At 43.3% G+C, this 23,929-nt stretch overlaps 2 protein-coding genes across 2 annotated transcripts in view; one reads left to right on the top strand and one right to left on the bottom strand.

The window, feature by feature from the left end:
• LOC111967989 (rap1 GTPase-activating protein 1-like) overlaps positions 1–14,249 on the top strand; it is a 149,296-nt gene extending 135,047 nt beyond the window's left edge. The window contains exons 14-24 of the mRNA XM_070445078.1: positions 3,619–3,774; positions 4,046–4,117; positions 4,220–4,306; positions 4,639–4,779; positions 8,059–8,168; positions 12,214–12,330; positions 12,570–12,705; positions 12,849–12,960; positions 13,055–13,143; positions 13,381–13,428; positions 13,557–14,249. Of these exons, the coding sequence (XP_070301179.1) occupies positions 3,619–3,774; positions 4,046–4,117; positions 4,220–4,306; positions 4,639–4,779; positions 8,059–8,168; positions 12,214–12,330; positions 12,570–12,675 (789 nt within the window). The 3' untranslated portion in view covers positions 12,676–12,705; positions 12,849–12,960; positions 13,055–13,143; positions 13,381–13,428; positions 13,557–14,249. The remainder of the gene's footprint in view (positions 1–3,618; positions 3,775–4,045; positions 4,118–4,219; positions 4,307–4,638; positions 4,780–8,058; positions 8,169–12,213; positions 12,331–12,569; positions 12,706–12,848; positions 12,961–13,054; positions 13,144–13,380; positions 13,429–13,556) is intronic.
• Positions 14,250–15,312: 1,063 nt separating this feature from the next.
• Positions 15,313–23,929, bottom strand: part of LOC111976596 (protein-arginine deiminase type-4-like) — a 14,071-nt gene continuing 5,454 nt past the window's right edge. Inside the window, exons 4-7 of the mRNA XM_070442940.1 lie at positions 23,629–23,722; positions 17,114–17,193; positions 16,876–17,004; positions 15,313–16,646 (exon numbers count right to left, since the gene is read on the bottom strand). Of these exons, the coding sequence (XP_070299041.1) occupies positions 16,413–16,646; positions 16,876–17,004; positions 17,114–17,193; positions 23,629–23,722 (537 nt within the window). The 3' untranslated portion in view covers positions 15,313–16,412. The remainder of the gene's footprint in view (positions 16,647–16,875; positions 17,005–17,113; positions 17,194–23,628; positions 23,723–23,929) is intronic.

Raw genomic sequence — 23,929 nt, 5'->3', positions numbered from 1 at the left:
AAGGATTATTCTTTCTTCTCACATGTGCATAAATCATACACAATAATTGACTAATTTTTAACAGACTCTAAATTGACATCTAACGTCACCTCTACCAAGTAGCATAATATAATAATTTCCGATCACAGTCTCGTTTTATTACAAATGGATTTCGGCAGAACAAAGCCTCAATTCAGTTGGAGCTTTAATCCAACATTACTCAATGATGAACAATTTCACCAACAAACAGCCAATTTAATTACGGACTATATGTCCCAGAATGATAGCTGATGTATCCGACTCCACTTTGTGGGAGGCATTTAAAGCTGTTATGCGTGGGCATATAATAGCATATGAGGCTACCATGAAAAAATGTAGGCAGAGAAGATTATTAGAAATCGAGGACCAGCTCCTGGTGCTTGAGAGAGACTATATGGAAGCGCCCTTATCATTCAAGTTGAATGACATAATAAAACTMAAATATGAATACAATACTATTCTCTCTAACCAAGTATACACAATGCTATTAAAGATTAAACAAAAACACTTCGAGTTGGGTGACAAACCGGATAAACTACTGGCGTGCAGCTGAGAGGTATACAGGCCAATAGAACTATTCATTGAATTAAATCTAGTACATGAGCTGTTACTACGGACCCAAAAGAAATGAATGCATGTTTCACAAAGTTTTATCAAGACCTCTACCCCTCAAAGACCACTGCAGATACCGCAAACATTTCTGATTTCCTCCATGCCCTTTCCCTACCTAAATTATGCGGCGCTGCTCAAATGGAGCTAAATGCAGAGATAACTTTATGAGGTTGTCTCTGCAGTACGTTCCTTCCCTAATGGAAAAGTGGCTGGCCCTGACGGCTTTGGGATCGAGGTTTATGAAAGCTTAGGTTACTCCTCTTATGTTGAGGATGTTTAAACACTCCATTGAAACTCGCAAATTCGCAAACTCCCGACACCAACTTATTCAATACAAAGTGAGTCACAGACTACACTATTCCAGTACCAAATTACACTCATTCTACCCCTCGGCCTCTCCGATATGCCCTAAGTGCAAATCTGCAGAGGGTACCCTGGGTCACCTCTTCTGGTCATGCACCAAACTGCACGCATTCTGGCAGGATATTTTGAAGTGTTTCTCAGAAGTATACAGCTGCAACCTCATACCAGTCCCTGATACTGCTGTTTTAGGCAGGTCACAGCACCTTACGACTTTAACCCACTGGGAACAAAAAAACTTTACAATATGGCATGGTTATTGTAAAAATAAACATTTTAAGCCTTTGGAATAAGGAGACTGTACCTGTTTTTAAAACCTGGTTAGCTGAAGTCACCAGCTTGCTACATATAGAAAGGATTTGACATGATGTCTCTGGCAGATCTAATACATTTGTTAAGATATGCAGCCCTTTATCGCGTATCTTTCACGTGATGATGGGAAACACAACATACAACCTGCAACCAACCCTGATCCACTAATGCCGAGCATAGTCCTTATACTGTACAAATATCAATGAAGCAGGGTGCCAATTTCTTAAGAGCAATGTTGTGTTCTGTAGTTTTATTATTTTTATTTTTTTGTCTCCAGTTGAGGGGTGGGGGGTATTCTCAATGTATTGTTTGCTGTCATTATCTGTGTAACGATTCTCGTTGGTGGAAGGAGAGGAGGACCAAGGTGCAGCGTGGTAAGTGGTCATATTTTTTTTATAAAAAACGAAAACACTTGACAAACAACAAAAAAAAACAGTCCTGAAAGGTGAAACAAAACACTGAACAGGAAACAACCACCCACAAACAAAAGTGGGAAAACAGGCTACCTAAATATGGCTCCCAATCAGAGACAACGATAGACAGCTGCCTCTGATTGGGAACCACACCAGGCCAAACACAMAGAAACAGAAAACCTAGACTTACAACATAGAATACCCAGACATAGAATACCCACCCACATCACACCCTGACCAAACTAAAAATAGAAACATACAAAGCAATCTACGGTCAGGGYGTGACAATCTGTCTGTTTGTAAAACTGAAAATTMATAAATAAAATATATATATATWTTTTTTTAACATCACTGGGTAATCAGTACCGGTTTGTAAAAAATCCACAAGTGCTAGCCACCATGAACAGAACTGTTATTCTTTTCTCCTGTTGGTGTGCTCAGTGAACCTGTCTGCTTTGACCCGAAGGGGATATTTCTCATGACAAGTTGTCACTTCCATGAAGATAAACGTGGGGCAACATGTAGTTTCTCATTTGAGGACACAGTTTGGTGGCTTGATGCTTTCTCCTGCTGCTTTGAATGACCTCAGCTACCTCACCTGCCTCCCTGGGAGAACCATCCCAATGAGACTCTTATTCTCAAGAGATGAATGAGCAGCAGGGCTGAGCTATGTGGACAGACAGACACACGTAAAGCCACAGGAGATACCCTTGTAGGCTAAGACGATCAGAGATTCACTGTGACACCAACGACATAAAGGCAAAGATGAACAGACACAATGTGTTGAGAGGAAGAGGAAGGAAAACAACTAGCAGTCTAAAGCTGAGGCTGACCTGGCGTTGAGCCTGTGTTGAGTTCATTATAGAATGTCTGTGTTTCACCATGGTTATACATGGCAGCTTTCACTCCCTCGCTGTCCATCTGCTCTCATGCATAGTGGATGTTCTGGTACCATCTGGCCCCTACTAGCGTGCGTGCGTGCGTGCATGTGTGCGTGTGTGTGTGTGTGTGTGTGTGTGTGTGTGTGTGTGTGTGTGTGTGTGTGTGTGTGTGTGTGCAAACATCAACAACAGGTCTCAGACTGCCCACTGACCAACCATGCAACACAAGAACCCTGCTCAACATAATGATACTACTGTATAAAATGGCTCGTTTGAGCCTTACATCTGCCTTTGACCTTGTCATGTGATCGGTCCTGAGTTTCTCACTTTAGTTTTTTAATGAGATTATTAAATAGATAAAGCCTCTATGACAATAACAACTCTTCCTTATTTCTTCAGAGCTTGAAACAAATGGTTGATTGTTTTCATGTGTAAAACACAGTGGCAAAATACACAACTATATAGCAATTCAGCAGCTAAMAAGAGAGGAAATATCCATAAAGCCCTGAAAATAAATGTTTGCCTTAATGTTTTATTCATACAATCGATATGCTCTGTGTTATTTTTTTTGACAGTAGTTTGCCCTGTAGTACATGTCATTCATCAACAGGTGTCATGTGGCCCTGCTGTGTAGAATAATTCCCCCATGTTCACAATGGTGTGCAGAATAACATGGAAACTGGTGACTGATCAGTGAGTCAACACATGTTAGGGAGCAGGAAGCTAAGCTGCAGAGGCCTATAATCACAGTACAGGGAAATAGGTCCTGTCCTTTTCAGTCTCCAATCACTGAATGGGTTATAGGCCTTTCAATATGCATCACATGACCTCCACTGTTTTATGAAAAGTGCTTGTAGAGAGATGTTTCATACATACAATTAGTAATCACAAATTGTTTCTGTAGTAGACTATGCATTTAGTGGAGTATTTACCTATTTAATTAATCTACATAGGTGTTCTTGGCTGACCTAAATGTAGTGGTTAAGTTTATATCCATAATGGTGACAATGTTGTGTTTGCAGTTGCAGAGGAAGAGGCACATAGGCAACGACATCGTGGCCATCTTGTTTCAGGAGGAAAACACACCCTTTGTGCCAGACATGATAGCCTCCAACTTCTTGCATGCCTACGTGGTGGTGCAGGTGGAGAATGCCTGCTCAGACAATGTCACRTACAAGGTACTGTTAGCCGAGGGATAGTTGGACTCCTCACAGTCTATAAACCTGTTCAAGCCTCCTATTTCAATACATAGAGGCTTGGCACAAAGCAACCTGCATATTCCTTATTAGAGATCAATCAGTAACTGACTGGCAACTAACTGTCCTGCTTGTTCCTGCCTATTACCTGCCTCTTAAATGTTTATATAGGCTAGTCAGTGTTATGTCATTTAGTGGTGTCATATGGACTGTTGTCATTTGGGTACATTCTACCTCTCTTCTACCCCTCCAGGTGTCTGTGACAGCGAGAGATGATGTGCCTTTCTTTGGACCCGCTCTACCGGACCCAGCCATCTTTAAAAAGGTGAGAAGTCATGAATCTAAATAATGGATAAACTAGGTGAGCCCATGAGAGGGACAACATATATTAATTCAGACTTTCCTCCTCCCTCCCTTTCTTCTCTAGGGTTATGAGTTCCATGAGTTCCTGTTCACTAAGCTGATCAATGCGGAGTATGCCTGTTACAAGGCTGAGAAGTTTGCAAAACTGGAGGTGAGAGCAGGAGCGTGCCACGGCATGCTATGCAGTGTGGGGGCGGAGTCACGCTGCTCTCGCTGCACCATTTACCGTACCGTCTGTCTGTGTTAGTGTGGATGCTGTATGTGAGGGTGAATGACTGGATCATGGCCGTTTGCAGACTATCAGCTCCTGTTCCTTTGTTTGTATCTCTGTAAAGGCACATGTTTGTGTCTCTGTGTGTGCGTTCATGTGTTGAACTGTATTGTACACTGAATGCCTGCAGAATTGTCTGCACAAGTGTTTACATGTCATTGATTTTTATTGAGGACACTATCCTCTGACTGATGAGTGTGTGTTGTTGTCAGGAGCGCACGCGGTCGGCCCTGTTGGAGACCCTGTATGAGGAGCTACACATCAACAGCCAGTCCATGATGGGCCTGGGAGGGGACGAGGACAAACTGGAGAATGGGGCTGGGGGGGGAGGGGGCTTCTTTGAGTCCTTTAAGGTAACCCCCTACTATGCGAGGTGCAAGCTTAATTGGGCACTTGACCTGCATGAAAGAGGTTGAATATTGAAAAATAAATGCTTTCTTTATTTCCTGGAAGGGATTCTGGGTATTCATGCATGAAAAATAAGGCACAGAAAAGGAAGTGTTTTTGCTCTCTGGAAGTGCGCTGATGCTGTTGAAGATTGGCTGTTACCATATCATATCCCACTGTGTCATGTGACCAGAGGAGGATCAGAGAGTTGGGAGCGTCCCTGTCAATGTGCATCCAGCACTCTGACTCTAAGTCCTCCATCAATGACCATTAGGGTGGTGGAGTTTGGGCAGGGCAGTGAGCCATGGCAGTGGAGGAGCTGTGATTGTGTGTCTCTGACGAACACTGTAATGGCCTCTCATTAGGGAACGGATGAGCCTGCCCGCATGGCTCCCCATTTGCCACTCTGCTCTCTTCCTCTCTGGCTCTGTCTTGTCTCTCTCTCTCTCTCTCTCTCTCTCTCTCTCTCTCTCTCTCTCCTCTCTCTCTCTTCTCTCTCTCTCTCTTCTCTCGCTCTCTGTCTCTCTTCTGTTCCTCCCACTTTCTTTCTGTCTGTGCCTCTCTCTTATTCTCTGTCTCACTCTCTCTCTCCCTCTGTCTTTTCCACTCTCTTTCTTTCTCTGCATCTCTCTTACTCTGTCAGTCTCTCTCCAGCCCTGCACATCATTCATGGATGAGTCTACTGAACACTTGAAAGACATTGAAGGATTATTATGCACTCTCCTCTGAATACCCACCCTCAGACTTCATTCAAACCTACCTGTCAGTGTGAATCACTGGAACTGTCTCCTCTCTTCCACTAAAAGACATGTTCTCTCTTTTAGACTCTTTAACTCTCACTGATCTACACTGCTCTCAAGTGTTCACATACGGTCCTGCACAATCTCAATCACAGGTTATCATTAGAATTCAGGGTTAGTGTGGTTGAGGCGAAGTTTAGGGTCCATACACACTCACCGATCGTGTCTCCTCATCTCTCTCTGTACTCTGTAGCGGGTGATCCGCAGCAGAAGCCAGTCWATGGATGCCATGGGCCTCAGTAACAAGAAGCCACACACTGTCTCCACTAGTCTCAGTAGCAGCTTTACCGAGACCCCCAAAACCCCAGGGATAGTAAGTAACCCTTTTGGTATTACCAGAGGCCCACGTGGGCCTGTCTACTGACTCCCCTGTAGTAGACACAGACCCTCCTCTAACAACACCCAATACCAACTACTGCATACACTATCCTCTCTCCACTGTGGGATAGTCATTGACCGCCTGTACCTACCTGTGCTCAAATCCCTTGATTAAACACAATGTTTCATATATGGTACCCTCATATCAGTCACCTCCATAGTTTGCCATTTTCCATAACTTTTTCCATGGCATTTTCATATGAACCACTGTTTATTTTACAGTAGTGTTTATTTCCATGTCATGAGAATGGGAAAGGGGATACAGAGTCAGTTGTACAACTGAATACATTCATCTGAAATGTGTCTTCCATGTCATTCAAAGTCATGCTCAACCCTAAATCATATTCATTTCATATAGTTAAATCCAGTTATCAGAGATGTTAGATGTAGCTGGACTTGGTATGATGGTATAATCTGCTCACAGACCTGTTGAGGCTATAAGTAGGTGGTGGTGTGCTTTTTGGAAAGTTGATTTTATGTGAATGATCTCGAAGAACCTTTAACCCTTTGTGCCACTTCATAGACTTTGTGGGCTTTTGAGTCTTCTAAGATTGTGAAGCTTGAATTGCTTTCTCTGGCAACCTGAGAGCCATTTGAGAAGAGATGAGTTTAGCTGTCAGACTACCCAGAGTCCCTCCCTTGTTATCTTGCTGTCATGAGTGTTACCTTGCCCTCCCTTGTTACCTTGCTGTCATGAGTGTTACATGGGCGCTGCAGGAAGCTAGTCTGGCATGGAGCTGTGCATGGAAGGCAGTTGTGGAGATAAGAAGTGTATGCATGCATCTTTTTCCACTTTGTGTCACTTTACAGGTTGCAAGTACTCTGGCATGCAATCCAAAGAAACAGCTGCTGGTTTACTATTGGTTTACTAATTACTTTTTCCTGCTACATTCCAAAAAGTAAATCTGCCCTTTGGATTGTGCCAGTCCCTCCTTTCCATCTCTCTACCTCTCATCTACCTATTTAAACAGGTTCACTCTGTGATTTGACAAACTCCTCTTTGTGTTTGTTCATTGTCAGGACAAGGAAAGAAGAGTGAGACCAAGCTACACGGGCTATTCTGCCCATATGCTGTATCTTATTCAATTTCCTTCCGCACTCTGTGGTCTCTAACTTTAGTCCAGCTTTCAATGTGAATGGCTTTTCAATGGGAATGGCCTTTCAATATGAATGGTCTTTCAATGTGAATGGCCTTTAAATATGTGCTCATATGTCTCCTGTCTTCTGTATCGTATGGTGTACTGTGAGCTCACATTCTAATTTGTACCATGCTGTTCAAATGGTGTATTATTGTATCTTCTACTCTCATCCTCTTTCTCTTTATCCCTTTCTCTTTCTCTGCTTCCTCCTCCCCTGTGTGGTTCAGTCATTACTTGTCCCAGGGAAAAGTCCCAGTAGGTATCATGGACGTCGCGGCAGTGCCATAGGGATAGGAACAATAGAAGAGGTTCATGTATAAATCTCCCTTCTAATGTGCTATTTCTCTGCTCTTTTCTTCGCTTACTTGTGTGGTTCTATGTCTCTTTGCATGACTCAATTACTGTTGCTTTCTGCTGAAACTAATATTTTTTTAGAGCCATTTATAAAGCAATCATTTTCTACATCTCAAGTGTGGGGTAAAACCACTAGGTTGTAAGAAACCTATAATTTAGGTAATAAGATTTTCCGTCACAAAAGTGGAAAGGTCTGTGAAAATAATTACTGGTTTATTACCTTTGTGTATCAATTCCTCTCTTTCACTCATACAACATGATGGAGTAGCTCAAATAGTATTTCACCAACAAGCCACTGTCACTTCATTTTAGTCCCCCCATAACGTTTCTCATGTGTTGTAGATAGCAAGTATCAAATACGGAAGGCATTTGAGTCATTGTGCTGCAGAATCTCAATGACATTCAACAAATGCCAATCAACAAATGCCTATTTGAATGGAGTTCATGTTTTCACTGAATGTAAAACAGACCAAGTTGTGTATTATAGCCCTACAGTAGCCTCTGTCTTTTACTTTATAAGTCATGCTAGAGGAATATAGTATTGTGGCTGACTAACCTAGCCACTCCTCCCCAGTCTCTGATCATTCCTGGGAAGAGCCCCACCAGGAAGAAGTCTGGGCCCTTCAGTGCAAGACGGAGCAGCGCCATCGGGATCGAGAACATCCAGGAGGTGCAGGAGAGGAGGTGAGAGGAGGGCTTCTTGGGATACCTAGAGAAGAAAGAGGAAAATGGGGTGTCAGAGAGAAAGCATAGAAGATGAGAAATGAAAGGTACCAGAAGTATGGTCCAATACCAAGTCATTCTGAATGGCGGTCAACTGTGTCGCCGTTGCGTTAACATTAGTGGCTAATGTTAGCTAGCAGGTTAATGGTAGGTTAAGGTTAGGGATAGGTTAAGGGTTAGGGATATGTTAAAGTATGGCTAGCTAACATGCTAAAGTACTTGCAAAACGCATTGTTGTGTTTAGCTAAAGTTGGTTATTAGCTAAGACGCTAAAGTTGTCACCGACGCAATTCGAACACACAACCTTTGGGGTAAAGAGATGAGGCATTCAAAGATATGCCAGGTGACTGGAGAGACGTGTTGGTGTTTGACTCTTCCAATCGATAAACTGATATGCATTATAGCAGCAGTGGCGGTCAGTGTCGTTTATATGATGAGGGACGATTTTTTTTTCTCATGAGCACGGCCTTATTTCTATTACAGCATGTTGGGTGACTGTCATTCATATTCCATTCACCCAGTTCAATGTAACATCGATAGGTTTAGGCTACTACATGATACTCTAATTTTCCCGATATCAATCATGAGGTTGCTACAACCTAGCCTATGAATGAAAGTTTAAAACACAGGTCGAAAAAAAAAGTGAGATGACAGACAGTGACACATGGACAGACAGTGACACATTCAATACCGCCTTGTACACTCTTGTCTGCATCTAGCTTATCTAGGGTGTAATCATTAGTCCAACAGTTGCAAACAAGAGTTTCTATTAGACAAATTCAGGTATGTTTATCCCATTTAAGTAAAGTTGTTCTCCCATTTAAGTAAAGTTGTTCGACAGAATGAATACACCCCTGATCACACACAAACAGTTCACTTTCCTAGCAGCCACATAGAAACAGCATGATCCTTTTGATCAATGTATAATTACTTCCCGCAGCTATGCACTTTCCTCATCTCACATTTTCCCTTCGCTTGTGGACTTCAGTGCACAACACATCAGCTGTCTGTGACCGGGCAAAAAAAACTTTCCAAGCCAAACCTTGATATCATAACCGAGTCAACTACTCACCACATTTTTTGCCCTGCTCTGCTAGCTAGCTGAAGCTTATGCTTTCAGTACTAGACTGATTCTCTGATCCTTTGATTGGTTAGACAACATAAATAGTTCATGTCAGTCCCGTTTAAAAGAAACGTTTTTCAACAGAATCGGCGGAATGAATACACCTCTGATCACGCATAAACACAGTTCACTTTCATAGCAGCTTTGTTGTATTCCTTCTTGCCTCTATGCACTCTCCTCGTCTCACCTTTCCCTTCGTGTGTGGACTTCAATGAACAACACATCAGCTGTATGTGACCAGGCGGATAAACCTTTCCAAGCCAAACCATGTCATAACCACTACACACATCCTACATCGTTGTCCCCATATTAGCTAAAGTAAAGTCCTAGTCAACATAGCTAATATAACTAATGCATTAGTAAACCTGCTACAATCATGCAGTAACGTTAGTGTATAGTCAGTAAGCAGTTACACCGGCGGGCCCCGGTGGCAATAAATTAATAAAACCAAAAGCTTACCTTGACTTGGAAGAGTTCAAGTGTTGTGTTGGTCATARCCAGCTAGCTAGCATAGCATCCCTTTGTTTGAGCCGGGTGTTTGAGTAACTAAACTGGCCACCTGCATTTGCTAGCTAAGTAAGTGAAAGTGAAAAAAAGTCTCTCTCTCTCTTGCTTCTCCTTCATTTTTGAAGAAGTTAATTTGTTCAAAACTGTTCAACTAACTGTTCTTTCTCTCTCTTTGARTCAACTCTATGTAAACTGGAAACCACATATCCTGAGGCTGCATTCATTGTAGCTGGGGATTTTAACAAGGCTAATCTGAAAACAATACTCCCTAAATTCTATCAGCATATCGATTGTGCTACCAGGGCTGGTAAAACCCTGGATCATTGTTATTCTAACTTCCGCGACGCATATAAGGCCCTCCCCCGCCCTCCTTTCGGAAAAGCTGACCACGACTCCATTTTGTTGCTCCCTGCCTATAGACAGAGACTAAAACAGGAAGCTCCCGCGCTCAGGTCTGTTCAACGCTGGTCCGACCAATCTGATTCCACGCTTCAAGATTGCTTCGATCACGTGGACTGGGATATGTTCCGCATTGTGTCAAAAAACAACATTGACGAATACGCTGAATCGGTGAGCGAGTTTATTAGCAAGTTTATTAACATCGGCGATGTCCTACCCACAGCAACTATTAAAACATTCCCAAACCAGAAACCGTGGATTGATGGCAGCATTCGCGCGAAACTGAAAGTGCGAGTAGGCTTGATTACCAACAACAACGAGACGGCCTACAGGGAGGAGGTGAGGGCCCTCGGAGTGTGGTATCAGGAAAATAACCTCACACTCAAYGTCAACAAAACAAAGGAGATGACCGTGGACTTCAGGAAACAGCAGAGGGAGCACCCCCCTATCCACATCGATGGGACAGTAGTGGAGAGGGTTGTAAGTTTTAAGTTCCTCGGCGTACACATCACGGACGAACTGAATTGGTCCACCCACACAGACAGCGTGGTGAAGAAGGCGCCTCTTCAACCTCAGAAGGCTGAAGAAATTCGGCTTGTCACCAAAGGCACTCACAAACCTTTACAGATGCACAATCGAGAGCATCCTGTCGGGCTGTATCACCGCCTGGTATGGCAACTGCTCCGCCCACAACCATAAGGCTCTCCAGAGGGTAGTGAGGTCTGCACAACGCATCACCGGGGGCAAACTACCTGCCCTCCAGGACACCTACACCACCCGATGTCACAGGAAGGCCATAAAGATCATCAAGGACAACAACCACCCGAGCCACTGCCTGTTCACCCCGCTATCATCCAGAAGGCGAGGTCAGTACAGGTGCATCAAAGCAGGGACCGAGAGACTGAAAAACCGCTTCTATCTCAAGGCCATCAGACTGTTAAACAGCCACCACTAACATTGAGTGGCTGCTGCCAACATACTGACTCAACTCCAGCCACTTTAACAATGGAAAAATGTATGGAAAAATGTATCACTAGCCACTTTAAACAATGCCACTTCATATAATGTTTACATACCCTACATTACTCATCTCATATGTACATACTGTACTCTATACCATCTACTGCATCTTGCCATCTTGATGTAATACATGTATCACTAGCCACTTTAAACAATGCCACTTTTATATGTTTCAATACCCTACATTACTCATCTCATATGTATATACTGTACTCGATACCATCTACTGCATCTTGCCTATGCCATTCTGTACCATCACTCATTCATATAATTTTATGTACATATTCTTCATTCCTTTACACTTGTGTGTATAAGGTAGTTGTTGTGAAATTGATAGGTTAGATTACTCCTTGGTTATTACTGCATTGTCGGAACTAGAAGCACAAGCATTTCGCTACACTCACATTAACATCTGCTAACCATGTGTATGTGACAAATCAAATTTGATTTGATTTGATTTGAACTACTCACCACATTTTATGTAATGCAGTGCTAGCTAGCTGTAGCTTATGCTTTCAGTACTAGATTCATTGTCTGATTCTTTGATTGGGTGGACAACATGTCAGTTCATGCTGCAAGAGCTCTGATAGGTTGGAGGATGTCCTAATTACTGTGTAAGTCTATGGAAGGGGCCTCCTTCCTAGGTGTTCTATTGAAGTCAGTGTACCAAGAGGACGACGGAAGCTAGCTGTCGTATGGCCACACCATAGTGCTACCTTACAGAGTACTGTAAACGTTCATTGCAAAACAGTGTGTTTTAATCAATTATTTGGTGATGTGAATATATTTAGTATAGTTTAATCTAAAAAGCATAACTTTTCAGTGTTTTACAATTTTAATTTTTATGAAATTCACGGAAGAGGATGGTCCTCCACTTCCTCCTCTGAGGAGCCTCCACTGATTAGCAGTAATGTCTATGAGCCCATCCTGATGCCTCTCTATCCCCTCCTACCTCAGTCGGGAAGTGTCCCCCAGCACACAGAGGACTCCAGACAGTGGACACATCTCCCAGGACCCCAAATCAGAGAACTCATCCAATCAGAGCTCACCAGAGATGCCCACAACAAAGAACAGGTGAATAGACAGTATTTAATAGTGCTGTCAAGCCCATGCTGAAGAACATGTGTATAGTGTGTGTGTTGTGGTTGTGTGTGTGTGTGTGTGTGTGTGTGTGTGTGTGTGTGTGTGTGTGTGTGTGTGTGTGTGTGTGTGTGTGTGTGTGTGTGTGTGTGTGTGTGTGTGTGTGTGTGTGTGTGTGTGTGTGTGTGTGTGTGCGTGCATGTTAGAGTCGTCAGAGTAACCCAGGTGTGTAGTTTGGCCATGTGTTGCAGGGCCCCGTCTATCCCTGAGGCCCAGGACATGTCCCGCTCCTCGTCCAACGCCAGCAGCTTCGCCAGTGTGGTGGAGGAACACGGATAACGAGGCATCGAAGAGTACGACACAGGACTGGTAGGTGCCCCTCTTTTTCGATCGTCAATCACTAGCATACAGCACACCATCACATAGAGGTCATGTCAATATAATAATGACACACTCAAAATGAACAAAAAGCTAAAGATCCTGACAATTTCTGTTGTGTTTGTTTGTTGCAGGAGAGCCTGTCCTTTTCTGGAACACCACACAAGAGGGACTCATTTGCGTACCTCTCCTGGGTAGAGGATAGTGTGAGCAGTACTAGTGCCACCAGCCAGGGCAGCTCTCCAGGTGAGTTGTTTCATTAATGTTTTCAATACTGCCATAAGGTACAAAAAGTTGAGTTTGTTTGTCATGATGGCTCATGTCTACCCCTTCCTGACAGCACCTGCACGGTCCCAGCAGCCTGAGGGGAGCAAAGGCGAAGAGCTCAAAAAGGCGGAGAGCCGAGACAAGACAGAGCGGTCATCATCGGTGAGATCGGGTTTACTAATTTAATAATCAGATCCTCTGTAACATCTCTGCTCGTTCACTGTACTAGCTGTGTACATTGAAGACAGATTTCATTCCGCTTACATACAGGTATATATAAACCATTTTATAAAAAACTGCTTATAAATGTACAAATGCCCTAAACTTTTCCTCTTCATTGTTGTTCAGTAATTGTGGTCTTTGTTAACCTTGTCATTTTCTTTCTGTGTCTGCGTCCAGAACTGTTAGCCTCTCCCCATTGATCACTACATGGATGTCCATTAGCAGGTACCTGTAGTTGTTCAACTCAGTAGATGTAGCTTACTGACCACGTGTTACCCATGTCTGTATTTGGATGTTTGTGTGCGACCTGTAGTAGTAAAGATAGTGTCTGACCCCAGTCCCKCCTCCMACAGCATTCCCATAAGAKGCACCCCCTRCAGGAGATGAAGCAAGCGCACGTGTGTTCCACCACAGATGCAGAGGAGGACCAGAGCTAGTCGCTGGGACAGACAGACAGACCTGGTKTAGGCTAGTCCAGTCTGAACAGCCAGGTCCATGGASATGCACTTACAGCCATCCCTCATCCCAACTCTATGTGGCTGACTCCTAGCATGCCAAGAGAGGTGAAGGAGAGGAKYGGMCMGCACCCATTCCCAAAAGGAGTGCCACTCACACAGTATCGCTTCTGGCTGTTGTCTGTTGGCTSGCTTAGCCTGCATAWATTTCTGCTCCATGARCTCTGTGAAATCTGAATCTGTTCATGTGGTAACTCATAGTATACTCTCCCTTGTCCTCTCTATGGCATTGTTTTTGTTTTGTTTCGAAGGTGGAGGGAGGGGAGGATCTTAAGCATTAGACAGATTGGTGTTGCAGGAGACCCGTTGATCATGCATTAGGGGAAGTTTTCTGTTAGGCTAAAGAGGAATGAATGAGGAGGATAAGATGATGTTGTCCTGTTGTCATTGTTGGAAGAACTGTCATTATTGCTTCGATCAACCTCACATCCCACCATGATACTGTACATTTGTTACTCTTGGTGTCCCGGATCCTTTGATGTCACACTAAGCCTTGTGTTTTATTAATGGTCAATTAAGAGTGTAATGGTGGATGTTGACAAGAAACTTTTAGTAAATGTTACATGTTTTTGATAGAAGGTACTTTTATCATCATGCTGCTGCTAGTTTTGATTCCATTATTAATTTCCCCTGACAAACTGTACAATTGCAGTTCACAGGTTATGTTGATGAATGGACAATATTTTACTGACTCCATAATTATAGTCAAAGTATTTCAGGCCATTTAAAGGGGTAATCTGCAGTTCAAACAATAACAAAGTCTTTACCCCGCCACTGTATCGATAACCAGCTGAGTGATGGGGCTGGATAAAAGTAACCACTCTCAAATTCCTAGACACAGCTATGGATGCAAGGACTGACCATCCATGATAGCAAAATTATAGTTTTAACCATGGTGAGGCTATATAGTGTTTGTTTACAGTTACCTTGTTAACTAACAAATGAGTAAAAACGCTTATGTTTTGGGTTTTGATGGGATACGACAGTTGAACTAACGACATGAAGCATTTATAAGTAATATTCTTCAAGAATAAATGGGTATATATAATTAATTTWAAAAATCTATGTAGCAATCGCAGATTGCCCCTATAAACTGAGGAAAAAAACATGAAGTATTGAATTACTGATAAGGTCTGGTGTCCAAACTAAATTACTCATCAGTCTTCATCACTGTCCCATACTGTAGATAGTACCACACAGTCAGACATTCCTCYAAGGTGACCTAACCAAAGCACACAGCCTCCAAAGCCAAGCTACTGTCCAGTGACTACTGTCTTCAGTTTATTTTTTAAAACCTCTAGTTTGATTTAGAGTATGTGTTTGGATGTGTATACATGGTGCATGGTGTAAATCTGCTTGCAAACCCATGTCAACTGTACAGTACCATGCTGGAAATAGATYGTTTCTTCAAACCAGTCAAACTTCTCTAGAAAAGCAGACAGATAAAGAGTTATTATTTCTTTACATCAGTTTCGATAGAGAAATATGGGGATACATAMGTSTAGATGTGKAAACCGGCACTACATTTTCAAGTAATTGCTGATCTTTTGAAAATCTGACTTGGTTTTTAAAAAGAATTACACTGTGACAAGTCTTGAAGTTGCCTTTTTAATGATTGTGTTAAGTAAGCTGCTTTGTAGGAGGGTATCCCCTTTCATATAAGGAATCTATCCCATGGGGGATATCGCCAAATGGAATCTATCACCAACTGGTTTGAATATAAAACTAAACAGATATATGTATTCATTTGTAGACATCTGCTCTCAATGAATGGAACCTGGGTATCTTGTGTAATGTTTTACATTTCCTGATTAGTGACATTTTCCCTCATCTCAGATTTATATAATGAAAAGACCTGATATGAAGGCATGGTTTCCATTACTTTTTATTTCAATGAAATGAACAAAAGCTAATATGGAATTTAGTTGTGCTTTATTGTCAGTTGTGGCATTAATGCATAAACCTTTTACACTCCTTTGGAAATATTTCAGTTGAATCTAAAGGATCTCTGCATAAGTAAGTAACACTACATCAAAATACAGTTAGTTTGACATATATTTATTATTAAACACCATTCTGAAGATTATGATTCAACAAAATACTATTAATTGAAATGTGATTGGAAAGATGAGAAAGTAACCTTTCATCAGCTTAAGAGAGCCTTTGGAGTCAGTGTGTATTCCAGGCACTGAAACTCAAAATATATCAAACACTATGTTCATCTCAAAGCTTAAAATAAATGTATTATTACTCTCACTAGTCTTCAGAAATGCTTGAATAGTTGGATCACACCCTCTGGTGGCTCCAGATTATACTTGCACATTTCTCTGTGGTCCTGTTCATCTGTACCTGTGTTTGTACATGTAAATGCAAGACACTTGGATTGAGCACCTAGCCAATCCAAACAACAGATCCAACCTGCAATGTGCTTAATTCAGATGATTGTATTTCTGTTCTCGTTGATAATCTGCTTAAGCCCTTGTTAAAATTCGAAAGTCTTGTTTGTAAATATAGCTTTTCATCCTTTTGTAAAAAAAAAAAAGGCAAATACATGTTTAATAAAGACAAAGGGGTAATACAGTACAAGGACTACTGTTGTTGTTTGAAGATGACTGCTGCTGGCGATTGTTGCTGCTGTTAACATCAAGCCTTATTCCCTCTTTCTAACTACAACCATTCCTTGCCCCAAATCCCTCACATCTCCAGGTTCCACCACTTGAAGGAGAAGGGTTCCCTGCGGACGTTGGAGCCACAGTGAACCTCTCCCAGCAGTTTGTGGTAGGAGGCAAAGTCATCAATGTATGTGCAGCTGAGTCCCAGGCCCTCCATGAGGGAGGTCATCTCTGCCTCCAGGGCACAGCAGCCATTCACCTTGGGCCCAAACGGTTTAGGGATGCCCAGGTTCTTCCCCAACACAATCATGTTCACCTGGAGGTAGAGACATATGCCTCAATTAGGATTTGTTTCTTGCGCTACTTGGGTAGTAGATGATTTGAGCATACTTCCTAATCACATGTAGAAAATCATCACAAAATGTCTAAAATGATTTGGCAGCATTTTTGAGGTTTGCCATTATGTAATGTAAAATGTATAACAAATAAAATAAGAAGTACTTTTGGTTTGGAGGTGTTCTAGTGTAGAACTTGCGTATGCTCACCATGTCTGGGTAATAGGCCACTGCCCTGTTCTCCTCCATCACATGGAAAAGGATGGGCAGATCAATGATATCATCGTCRTCTAAACCCAGCTCCCTCTTAAGGACATCCCTGTTCCAGTCTATACAGCTCTGTGGRACGGCAGCAGTCACAACATCTACATGGTTATTTCACCAAGCACTGCAATGCTCTGTTAGCCTCTCTGAGTAACTAGTTCATCTGGCGTTTAGTTTCCCTCACCTGGACATAGTCGTTTTCTGCTCTGAGTTTGTCATCACTCAAAATCTCATCTACCGTAATCTCTTCTTCTGCTCCAAGACCTGTTAGGATCGAGAAGGAAGTGAGTGTTAATTAGTAACACATACAGTATTATGCATTCCATTCACCCAGCTCAATGTAACATTGATAGGTTAAGGCTACTTGATACTCAAACGTTCCCTATACCCAACGAGGTTGTTACAACTTTGCCTATGAACGTAGGTGCACAGGTAAAGAGAATTTTGTGAGTAATCAAGGTGACAGAGATTGGCACATTCAATACTGCCTGTATCTAGCTGATCTAGGGTGTAATCATTAGTCCACCAGTTGCAAAGTTTCCAGTCCACCAGTTGCAGAGTTTCTATTAGACAAATTCACGTATGTTTATCCCCGTTTCATTCCGTTTCAGTAAAGCTTTTCAACAGAATGAATACACCCCTGATCACATACAAATCAAATCAAATRATGGGTTCCCGAGKGGCGCTGCGGTCTAAGGCACTGCAGCTCAGCGCAAGAGGTATCACTGCAGTCCCTGGTTCAAGTCCAGGCTGCATCACATCTGACTGTGATTGGGAGTCCCATAGGGTGGTGCACAATTGGCCCAGCATTGCCTGGGTTTGGCTGGGGTAGGCTGTCATTGTAAGTAAGAATTTGTTTTTAACTGACTTGCCTAGTAAAATAAAAATCGTATTGGTCACATACACGTGTTTAGCAGATGTTATTGCGGGTGCAGTGAAATGTTTGTGCTTCTAGCTCTGATAGTGCAGTAATATCTAACAGTTTCATGACATATACCCAAAATACAGATAAATCTAAGTAAAGAATGGATTAAGACAATATATACACCTCTGTTAGAAAGTGTGGGGTCACTTAGAAATGTCCTTGTTTTTGAAAGAAAAGCAATTATGTTTTGCAATTAATTTTGCAATTATGTTAGCACAGCTGAAAACTGTTGTTCTGTTTGAAGAAGCAATACAACTGGCCTTCTTTAGACTAGTAGAGTATCTGGAGCCTGTAATCGAACCCACAAATGCTGATGCTCCAGATACTCAATTAGTCTAAAGAAGGCCAGTTTTATTGTTTAATTGCAAAATGGTTTTYTAATGAACAATTAGCCTTTTAAAATGATAAACTTGGATTAGCTAACACACCGTGCCATTGGAGTGATGGTTGCTGATAATATKCCTCTGTACGCCTATGTAGATATTCCATAAAAAATCTGCCGTTTCCAGCTACAACATGAACAATGTCTACACTRTATTTCTGATCAATTTGATGTTATTTTAATGGACAAAAAAATGTGCTTTTCTTTCAAAAACAAGGACATTTCTAAGTGACCCCAAACTTTTGAACGGTAGTGTATGTCAGAGCGGCAATGGACTAAGATTTTTTATTTCTTTATTTTACCTTTATTTAGCTAGGCAAGTCAGTTAWGAACAAATTCTTATTTTCAATGATGACCTAGGAACAGTGGGTTAACTGCCTTGTTCAGGGGCAGAACRACATATTTTTACCTTATCAGCTCGGGGATTCAATCTTGCAACCTTTCGGTTACTAGTCCAACGCTCTAACCACTAGGCTACCTGCCGCCCCTACAGTGGCATAGTATAGAGTACAGTATATTCATATGAGATGGGTGATGCAATGTWTACAAACAACTAAAGTGACTAAGATACYGTAGAATAGTATAGAGTACAGTTTACACATATGAGATGAGTAATGCAAGATAAGAAGACATTATTAAAGTGGCTAGTGTTTAATTTCCTTAAAGTGGCCAGTGATTCCTAATCTATGTCTATAAGCATAGTTCACTTTCTATAGGCACAGTTCACTTTCCAGAGCAGCCACATACAAACAGCATGATCCCTTTAATTACTATAGTTACTTCTCGCTCTCCTCCTCTCACATTTTCCCTTTACCTGTGGACTTCCGTGCACAAGACATCAGCTGTCTGTGACCAGGCAAAAAAAAACTTTCCAAGCCAAACCTTCATATCATAACCGAGTCAACTACTCACCACATTTTATCTTCTTTCAGCTAGGGGGCAGAATTCTGATATTTTTTATTTTTAATAACGTTCCCAAGGTAAACGGACTATTTCTCAGCCCAGATCGTAGAATATGCATATAAATTACAGATTAGGATAGAAAACACTCCATATTTCCAAAACTGTCAAAATATTGTCTGTGAGTATAACAGAACTGATTTTGCAGGCGAAAACTGAGGAAATCCAACCCGGAAGTGCTTTTTTTTATCCCTGTGTCCGTTGCCTGCCTCTCTTCCATTTAAAGGGGTATCAACCAGATTCCTTTTCCAATGGCTTCCTCAGGCTGTGACCAGGCTTTAGACATAGTTTCAGGCTTTTATTTGAAAACTGAGCGAGATTTTTCAAAACGAGTCAGGTGTCCTTTGATTAGTTCCTGCGCGCGAGAGGGGTAGCTCGACATTTTCTTTCCCTCTTTTATTGAATAGTTACCGTCCGGTTTAAATATTATCGATTATGTATGTTAAAAACAACCTGAGGATTGATATAAAAAACGTTTGACATGTTTCTACATTTTACATTTACATTTAATATTTAGCAGACGCTCTTATCCAGAGCGACTTACAAGTTGGTGCATTCACCTTATGATATCCAGTGGAACAACCACTTTACATAGTGCATCTAACTCTTTTAAGGGGGGGGGGGGGTTAGAAGGATTACTTTATCCTATCCTAGGTATTCCTTAAAGAGGTGGTGTTTCAGGTGTTTCCAAGGTGGTGATTGACTCCGCTGACCTGGCGTCGTGGGGGAGTTTGTTCCACCATTGGGGTGCCAGAGCAGCTGGACAGTTTTGACTGGGCTGAGCGGGAACTGTACTTCCTCAGAGGTAGGGAGGCGAGCAGGCCAGAGGTGGGATGAACGCAGTGCCCTTGTTTGGGTGTAGGGCCTGATCAGAGCCTGAAGGTACGGAGGTGCCGTTCCCCTCACAGCTCCGTAGGCAAGCACCATGGTCTTTTAGCGGATGCGAGCTTCAACTGGAAGCCAGTGGAGAGAGCGGAGGAGCGGGAGGTCGGGGGTGACGTGAGAGAACTTGGGAAGGTTGAACACCAGAGGGCTGCGGCGTTCTGGGTGTGATAGTTGTAGGGTTTAATGGCACAGGCAGGGAGCCCAGCCAACAGCGAGTTGCAGTAGTCCAGACGGGAGATGACAAGTGCCTGGATTAGGACCTGCGCCGCTTCCTGTGTGAGCAGGGTCGTACTCTGCGAATGTTGTAGAGCATGAACCTACAGGAACGGGTCACCGCCTTGATGTTAGTTGAGAACGACAGCGTGTTGTCCAGGATCAACGCCAAGTTCTTAGCACTCCGGGGAGGAGGACACAATGGAGTTGTCAACCGTGATGGCGAGATCATGGAACGGGCAGTCCTTCCCCGGGAGGAAGAGCAGCTCCGTCTTGCCGAGGTTCAGCTTGAGTGGTGGTGATCCGCAACCACCTGATATGTCTGCCAGACATGCAGAGATGCGATTCGCCACCTGGTTATCAGAAGGGGGAAAGGAGAAGATTATTGTGTGTCGTCTGCATAGCAATGATAGGAGAGACCATGTGAGGATATGACAGAGCCAAGTGACTTGGTGTATAGCGAGAATAGGAGAGGGCTAGAACAGAGCCCTGGGGGACACCAGTGGTGAGAGCACGTGGTGCGGAGACAGATTCTCGCCACGCCACCTGGTAGGAGCGACCTGCAGGTAGGACGCAATCCAAGCGTGGGCCGCGCCGGAGATGCCCAACTCGGAGAGGGGGAGAGGAGGATCTGATGGTTCACTGTATCAAAGGCAGCCGATAGGTCTAGAAGGATGGAGAGCAGCGAGAGGAGAGAGAGTTAGCTTTAGCAGTGCGGAGCGCCTCCGTGACACAGAGAAGAGCAGTCTCAGTTGAATGACTAGTCTTGAAACCTGACTGATTTGGATCAAGAAGGTCATTCTGAGAAGAGATAGCAGGAGAGCTGGCCAAGGACGGCACGTTCAAGAGTTTTGGAGAGAAAAGAAAGAAGGGATACTGGTCTGTAGTTGTTGACATCGGAGGGATCGAGTGTAGGTTTTTCAGCAGGGGGTGCAACTCTCGCTCTCTTGAAGGCGGAAGGGACGTAGCCACGGCGTCAAGGATGAGTTGATGAGCGAAGTGAGGTAAGGGATAAGGTCTCCGGAAATGGCCTGGAGAAGAGAGAGGAGGGATAGGTGTCAAGCGGGCAGGTTGTTTGGGCGGCCGGCCGTCACAAGACGCGCATGATTTCATCTGGAGAGAGAGGGAGAGAAAGAGGTCAAAGCACAGGGTAGGGCAGTGTGAGCAGAAACAGCGGTGTTGTTTGACTTAGCAAACGAGGATCAGATGTCGTCGACCTTCTTTTCAAAATGGTTGACGAAGTCATCCGCAGAGAGGGGAGGAGGAGGGAGGGGGAGGAGGATTCAGGAGGGAGGAGAAGGTGGCAAAGAGCTTCCTAGGGTTAGAGGCAGATGCTTGGAATTTAGAGTGGTAGAAAGTGGCTTTAGCAGCAGAGACAGAAGAGGAGAATGTAGAGAGGAGGGAGTGAAAGGATGCCAGGTCCGCAGGGAGGCGAGTTTTCCTCCATTTCCGCTCGGCTGCTGCCCGGAGCCCTGTTTCTGTGAGCTCGCAATGAGTCGTCGAGCCACGAGCAGGAGGGGAGGACCGAGCCGGCCTGGAGGATAGGGGACATAGAGAGTTAAAGGATGCAGAAAGGGGAGGAGAGGAGGGTGAGGAGGCAGAATCAGGAGATAGGTTGGAGAAGGTTTGAGCAGAGGGAAGAGATGTAGGATGGAAGAGGAGAAGAGTAGCGGGGAGAGAGAGCGAAGGGTGGGACGGCGCGCGATACCATCCGAGTAGGGGGCAGTGTGGGAAGCGTTGGATGAGAGCGAGAGGGAAAAGGATACAAGGTAGTGGTCGGAGACTTGGAGGGGAGTTGCAATGAGATTAGTGGAAGAACAGCATCTAGTAAAGATGAGGTCAAGCGTATTGCCTGCCTTGTGAGTAGGGGGGAAGGTGAGAGGGTGAGGTCAAAAGAGGAGAGGAGTGGAAAAGAAGGAGGAGAAGAGGAATGAGTCAAAGGTAGACGTGGGGAGGTTAAAGTCACCCAGAACTGTGAGAGGTGAGCCATCCTCAGGAAAGGAACTATTTCAAGGCGTCAAGCTCATTGATGAACTCTCCAAGGGAACCTGGGCGATAAATGAAAGGATGTTGTTAAGCTTGAAAGGGGTGGTAACTTTGACAGCATGGAATCAAAGGAGGCGATAGACAGATGGGTCAGGGGAGAAGAGAGAATGTCCACTTGGGAGAGATGAGGATCCCAGTGCCACCACCCCGCTGACCAGAAGCTCTCGGGGTGTGCGAGAACACGTGGGCAGACGGAGAGAGAGCAGTAGGAGTAGCAGTGTTATCTGTGGTAATCCATGTTTCCGTCAGTGCCAAGAAGTCGAGGGACTGGAGGGAAGCATAGGCTGAGATGAACCTGCCTTGTTGGCCGCAGATCGGCAAAACATTACGGATACTTTTTGGAATTTCGTCTGCCTTCAGGAACGGAACGAGGCTGTGGTTTTCTAACATAACATGCAAACCAAATGCCGGTTTTTGGATTATAAAACGATAATATTTATCGAACAAAAAAACATTTATTGTGTAACTGGGAGTCTCTGCTGAGTGCAAACATCCGAAGATTATCAAAGGTAAGCAATTAACTCATTGCTTTTCTGACTTTCCGTGACCATGCTAATTTTGGGGTAGCTGTTCTTTCTGTTTTGTCTAGTGATTGAATAAACTCACAAACGCGTGGAAGCATATTTTCTAAATCTGACACGATAGGTGGATTAACAACAAGCTAAGCTGTGTTTTGGTATATTTCACTTGTGATTTCATGATTATAAATATTTTTAGTATTATTTTTGAATTTGGCGCTCTGCAGTTTAGTGGTTGTTGTTGATAAATGATCCCGGTACCGGGATCCGTGCCTCAAGAAGATTTATGTACTGCAGTGCTAGCTAGCTGTAGCTTATGCTTTCAGTACTAGACTGATTCTCTGATCCTTTGATTGGGTGGACAACATGTCAATTCATGCTGCAAGAGCCCTGATAGGTTGGAGTAAGTTGTCATAATTACTGTGTAAGTCAATGGAAGGGGGTGAGAACAATGAATCTCCTGGGTTTTGTATTGATGTCAATGTACCCAGAGGAGGACGGAAACCAGCTGTCCACCGGCTAAACCATGGTGCTACCCTACAGAATGCTGTTGAGGCTACTGTAGACCTTCATTGCAAAACAGTGTTTTAATCAATTATTTGGTGATGTAAATATATATTGTATAGTTTTATCTAACAAGGATAACTTTAATGTTTCATTATTTTTATTTTTATGAAAATCACTGAGGATGGTCCTCCCCTTCCTYTTCTGAGGAGCCTCCGCTGATACAGTTGTAACTAAGGTGATACACACTGAGACTGAAAGCCTACCGTCAAACATTTTGGCTTGTCCATGCCTGTCATTCTGTAAGCCCCTGAAAAGTTTGYAGCCTGCGTCGGGGCTGGCGAGCAGCAGTCGGAATCCCTACACAGAAACGGAGGACAAAGACAACATTGTCTGTATGCTTCAATTGACTTCCTGACAGTTTTACATTATCACATAAACCACATGGCAGCCACAGCCTGCGTCATGTCTAAATACTTTATTTGCAAATGGACGGCATTAACAATTCTTTGCTCTTCGTCATTTCTACTCTATATTAAAGAGCATAGTGTTTTTACTCACATGTTC

The sequence above is a fragment of the Salvelinus sp. IW2-2015 genome, linkage group LG1 (genome assembly GCF_002910315.2).
Source record: "Salvelinus sp. IW2-2015 linkage group LG1, ASM291031v2, whole genome shotgun sequence".
NCBI classification, from domain to species: Eukaryota; Metazoa; Chordata; class Actinopteri; order Salmoniformes; family Salmonidae; genus Salvelinus; species Salvelinus sp. IW2-2015.
The sequence above is the reverse complement of the archived record's forward strand: the minus strand, read 5'-3'. Positions and strand labels throughout refer to the sequence as shown.